At 34.8% G+C, this 6,140-nt stretch overlaps 1 protein-coding gene across 1 annotated transcript in view; it reads right to left on the bottom strand.

Annotated features, from left to right (window-relative positions):
- Positions 1-628: 628 nt before the first annotated feature.
- The window catches only part of LOC106457652 (neurexin-1-like), a 206,004-nt gene continuing 200,492 nt past the window's right edge, over positions 629-6,140 (bottom strand). The window contains exons 17-18 of the mRNA XM_022383663.1: positions 5,692-5,797; positions 629-2,208 (exon numbers count right to left, since the gene is read on the bottom strand). Of these exons, the coding sequence (XP_022239371.1) occupies positions 1,487-2,208; positions 5,692-5,797 (828 nt within the window). The 3' untranslated portion in view covers positions 629-1,486. The remainder of the gene's footprint in view (positions 2,209-5,691; positions 5,798-6,140) is intronic.

Raw genomic sequence — 6,140 nt, 5'->3', positions numbered from 1 at the left:
AAACGAAATACCGGTTGCATTATCTTCACTAAACAATAAACACGTAGATAGCTTTTACAAATACACAATCTTGATGATATAGTTAATTCAACTGTTTACGACTTTGAAATAATACTAGTACTAAATTTAACTGTTTACGACTTTGAAATAATACTAGTATTAAATTTAACTGTTTACGACTTTGAAATAATACTAGTATTAAATTTTCCTTCGATATTATTTTCATAACTTACAGAAGAAAATTGGGGCAATTACAAGCATAAATGGACAGTGCAGCGAGTCTTGAATTAGATATTTCTTTTTTATTTGGATAAGTACGAATCCAAATGGTTTTACTTTTTTTAGCAACAACTAACTATTTAAAAAGAAAACGTTTCAGGTTGTAGCTTAATTTATTTTTTGTTGATTTAATATATTTTACTTCCTATATATATATATTAGTTCGCTAAACAACACAAACACACGTAAGCTTGTAATTCTTCAACAATTGAATCTTACGCACATGCTATACACGTACACAAGTATTTCCAAATCCTATTTTTTTTTCACACACCCGTAAATAAGTAAATAAATGTTACAAGAATAATTCGACACTGTTTGATTGTTGAATTTCACGCAAAGCTACACCAGGGATGTCTGCGCTAGCCATCCCTAATTTTGATATGATAGGCTAGAGGGAAGGCAACTAGTCAACACTACATCGCCAACTGTTTAGCTATTCTAAGCGAATAGTGAGATTTGATAGTTACTCTTATAAGCATCTACTGTCCCAAGGTGCGGACCACGAATTTGTTTTGGCGTTAACGGGATGCAAACCACGGAACCTCAGTTCCACAGTCGGGCACATTAACCACAGGGCCAAGCTCGGCCCTTCAATCTCAACACTGTGACTAACTGGCATATAAGTGATGATATCAAATGATTTGCTAAATTTTACTTAGTCAGAACGTTCAAAGCGCTGAAATCTATCATCTGAAGTGCTAAGTATTGAAAATATATTAAATAAATTAATATTTTATTGTAATTGTATATTGCCAGCAAATAATCGTCTCGAGTGGTTAGAAAATATTATTTAAACAGTGCAATTTTTCCACATTCTCTCTCTCTCTCTCTGTGTGTGTGTATTATACATATATATATGAAACATGGCTCATGTGCATATTTCACAGTTTTACATGTAGCCTGCAGAGGGTTTGACAATTAAGTTTGTTAGCTATTTGCAAGTTCTTCAATTCTTTCATAAGCTGATACCAGTAAACACATTGTCTCTGTTTTATCAGCAAAAGCCGTACGTCATCTTATAAGCTATATGATGTAAGCTTGAATAAGCCAAACATCTCGGATATTTCTGAAAAAATCGCATCCACGTTTTCAGAAGATTCATGTTCATTTCATAGGTATTCTGTAAAAAAGAAAGGAGCCAACACTGGTGAAGTTAAAAAGTTCAAGCACACGATCGATCTGAGAGCTTGTAACGATCCTGACCTTACACATACCATTCTCTAAGATCTTTTATGTCTTCCTTCTTCTGAAGTTTCTCTGCTGTTTTTACAGCTCCGTTCACGTGCATTTGTTGTTCACTGAGCAGGGCTGGGCTGTTAGTGACAGCAGAAAACTGATAGTTTTTACTCTCGTCGATTTTATACGAGCCGTCAGTTCGATTCCTGAGCCTGTATAATACTAATGCTATCAGAACTATCAAAATTAATAGACCGGCTATAATACCAATTACAAGAGCAGTATTGTCTGCTGAACTTTTAGGTTTTTGGTTTGGTTTTGGCAGCTCCTTGTTCTTGGGCATTTCAGGAATAGGAACCTGGTACACTGACGGAGGGAGTTGTGTTAGTTGGTTAGCGCTCGACGTCGCCACTGTAGTGGTGCTTCGCTCAACTTTGTCTGGTACCTCTCCTTCCTGATGTGAAGTAGTTGGTGAGATGGGATAAGGCTGGACTGGCAACGGAGAGGCTCGAGAATCAGGTGCACGGGACACAGGTACCACAATCTCGGAAACAATATGAGAACTGTCAGAAGGATTAGTAACGATGATGTCATCAAATCCCGAGCCTTCTGTACAGTCTTCCTCGTCGTCACAAATGGTTTCCTCGACAACAGGAGTCAATGTTCCAGACCACTGAGGATGTGTAGTGGATGTCGTGGGGTGTGGTCGAGCGGTAGGTGATATGTACACAGGTGTGATGAGGTCATCTCCTGAACCAAGTGATTAAAAATAATTGCAAATTTGAGTTATTGGGAATATATTTTGTTAACATCACACAGCCACCTTAAATATTATTCCTTTTCAAAGAACAATTTAAAGTAAGTCATTGTAAAACATATATTTTTAATTATGTATGCAGCAAGTAAACAGCATAAACAAAACAAAAACAGTGTTTAAAATAAACTGATCGGTACAGAGCAACACTATCAAAATGGGATCGAATCTCGCACTTGCTATGGCTACTTTGTTTTTTAATTATTCGAAAAACAATAATTGGAATGTTCTTTAAATTATTTCCATTTATTTTGTTACGGTATATCAACATGTCAGTAAATTTGTGCTGTGTATTTGAATGGTAAACTTTCAAGTAAAAAATTTACAATTAAACGCAAACATAACTTAATGACCTTTTATGGATATTCAATAAATAATCAAAAACATAGTGATAAATTAAATTGTAAAAATAAGTCAAAATTTTCTGGTTTGTATGCTTATTGTCATTACTTTTTTTTTCTTAGAAATTTCAAAGTTGACTTGGTGAAAGTTTTGATGTATTATAGTGACAGGATGTGTGTAGTTATATTTTACTATACGAAGAAATAAGTTACATCAAAGGTTTTAAACCTTAACGAAGTTAAACACAGTTTCGATGATACTGTCATTTGTGATACATCGAATAAAGTAACCACTTTTAAAACTTACAGTTTACTGTCCCAACAGTAATAACAAAAACTGTTTTTTTAGCATAACGACAATATTCTCTTTAAAACCACTTATTTTAGAATATAACATTTATTTTGCTGTGGTTATTTAATTCCCGCCCCCCCCCAGTGGCACAGCGGTATGTCTGCGGACTAACAACGCTAGAAACCGGGTTTCGATACCCGTGGTGGGCAGAGCACAAATAGCCCATTGTGTAGCTTTGTGCTTAACTTCCAACAATCAGACGTTTAATTCCCAAGGCCAAAAATTCATTTAAATCTTTAAACAGGACAACACTCTCAGTAACCTACGAAAAAATAAGTATTTAAAGTAGAGTATACCAGCAAGTGTAATTTGCTTGATTGTTTTCAGATATTCGGGCAAAGTTACACAAGGGCTAGTTGCTCTAACTGTTCATCATTTTTAAAGACTAGAGGGAAGGCAGGTAGTTAACAGCACCCACTGGCAACCCTTGGGCTACTCTAACCAAGTACTGGGATTTGACCGTCACTCTTATAATGCACTTACAGTCTCTAAGTGAAGAACGCGATTTTTTTTTTTGGCAACGGGACGCGGGCCATAGACCTTCATATCTACAGTAGAATACACTAACCAATGGGCCATACCGGGCCCAACAAGGACAAATTCGATGTGTTTTAAAACTACTTTTTTGAAGATAAGATTTATTACGCTGTGATCACTAAATTCACAAGGCCAAACAGTCATTTTAGTTGAGGTGATTCTGTTACGCGAAGAGATATGTAGGACTCGCCGCCAGGTGGTTATCAAATTATGTAAAAGAATACTTCTAGTATCTCTTAACGTGTGTTAATACTTTAATGTTAACACAGCTAAGGGTGGTCCGCACTCAAGGATCCGTTGGAAACTGGTAATTACAACCATGAAAATATCTTTGAACCAACACATTTCAAGTTTTCTGTTTCTCTTCAGATTTTTATACTAGAAGAAACGCCGCCCTACGTAGGGAAGCGCGGCTGTTTGTGCTAGTAATTACTAATTGTAATAGTCATACCTCATTGAATATAATTTAGAAAAAAGTGAACATTTTCTAAAAAAGGATTTTTTTCTGGGAAGTACAGCACGGGAAAAGTGTTCGGTTTGTGCTGATATAAACTGTAATGTTTTTATATATTAAAAGTGGTGCCCTTTGTTGAAAAAATAACAGTTTTCTAAATAACTTCATACTTTTTTAGTACCATATTTACAAATTTCATCAATAAAGATACAATCAAACTCTCACGTATAGATAGTCCTAGTGAGAGTCATGTTCTTGTTGTGAGGAAAGTACTTTTACTTAAAATTGTGTTCTTTCTATGGTAAAGGAATGGTAATTGTACGTACCGTCGTTATTTTTCCAATTGTCTGAATCTTGAATACCCATAGCGTGAACTTTTTTTTTATGGATTTGTATTTGTGGTGTTATTCAATAGATGGCGCTACATTATATTTATCATTTCGGGTCACATATATATAGATAGATACACATATACACGCTACGTCCATTATAGTAAGATGTTTGTTTCTTTTTAGCCGCGGCATAGCGGCCCATGGGATAGCTCTGAGTTTTTCAAGTATAAACTTTTAGCTCATAGCTCCGTGATCTCTTGACCAATTTGAGATATAATTACAGTTTTAGACTCAGTAGGTCCAACACTTTCGACTGGGGTATTTGACCACACGTCTCATAGATTAATTTACTCTACTCCTGTCTAAAAGAATTTCAATTTGAGGGTAGGCTAGTAGAGATCTTGATGAGTAATAAAATCGAATCGAATATACGCGCGCCCCACGCTTGGTATTGCTGGTGCCCAAAACATATAGCTAATAAATAAGGAAAAAAAAAGTATCATAGATTAATATACTTTAATCCGGCCTAAATGAATTTCAAGTGCCGTGGCTATTGAGGATTCCTTCTTGTTTACTATTCAGTGCTTACAAAAGGATAATATACAGAAGACTCCTGGGGAAGGAACGATATTGCTACTTTACACTAGCCTGCGATGGTTTTATTGTCTTGAAATTTTTACATGTTTTACAGTAATTCCAGTACATTGAATTTGAAAATAATATCTATCTTTCTCCATCACTTAAAGATTTTTCACAAAACGTCATATGTACTTTTACATAAGTGAATAATTTTCATTGCAATCGGGTCACATTTTGTTATGCTTAAAATGTTGACAACCACTGGCTATAGATTTCTCTAGACCAATCGCGACGTGAGAGTCTTATCGATGGTTCTCGAACCCACGAGAAGCACACCGCTAGCATATAAACGGTTAACGGGCAGCATGACGTGTCATTTCAATATAGTATTTGTTTGTGCGTGCACTTTGACATTCCCTTTTTTATCCTCAATATTATTTATTCGTCGCTATGGCAATAAGAGGTTGTGTAAATGACCCAAGCATATTTTGTTATATTTGTGGTAAATTTATTGGAAAATTTATCTAAGTAAGAGTTTTTTTTCTTCTCGATTTGTAAAAAATCCTTACGTGATAGAAAAAAATTAATATTACTTTCGAAATCTGCGTAGCTGAATTATGAAAAATCCGTTATTAAAACCAAAACAACTTTTATGAACTTTAAATTGGCAGGCCTGAGTTATTAGTGTTATGCAGTAAAAATATTGAAAATAATATTCTATTTGTAGCTGAGATTTCAAATTCAGACTGTTTGATAGCAACCTAGCAGCTTTGATATTTTTTTTAATTCAAGGAATCATTCAATATGTCGAATATCTAAGGTACCTGATCCAAATTCAATCACACCACAGTCGTCTTCGTCATCAAAACAGCCGGATTCTGAAGCAGGAAACACCAGATCATCGCCTTCGAAAGAAATCTTTGATCGAGGCTGTCGTAACAAAGTTGGCGTTAATAGATAAATTTGGTTCAAAGCTTGAGAAAACATAAAATTAGATATCTAGCAAATAATCTTATAGGTGAAAGTAAAAATAAAAATCGCTAGCATTCATATATATTTTTAAGATCTATATAAATAATGAAAGCAACGGATTCAAGTGGCACGCGTATATATATAAAATATATATATACATAAAAGTTTCTAAATTATTTAATACCAGCAGAAACGCCGCCCTACGGGCGGCTGTTTGTGTCAGTAATTACTAATCGTAGTATTCATACCTCATTGAAAAAAAAAATAGAAAAGTGAAAATATTCTAAAAAAGGATTTTTTT

The sequence above is a fragment of the Limulus polyphemus genome, unplaced genomic scaffold, assembly GCF_000517525.1.
Source record: "Limulus polyphemus unplaced genomic scaffold, Limulus_polyphemus-2.1.2 Scaffold357, whole genome shotgun sequence".
Classification (NCBI taxonomy): domain Eukaryota; kingdom Metazoa; phylum Arthropoda; class Merostomata; order Xiphosura; family Limulidae; genus Limulus; species Limulus polyphemus.
This window is presented reverse-complemented; position numbering and strand designations above follow the sequence as displayed.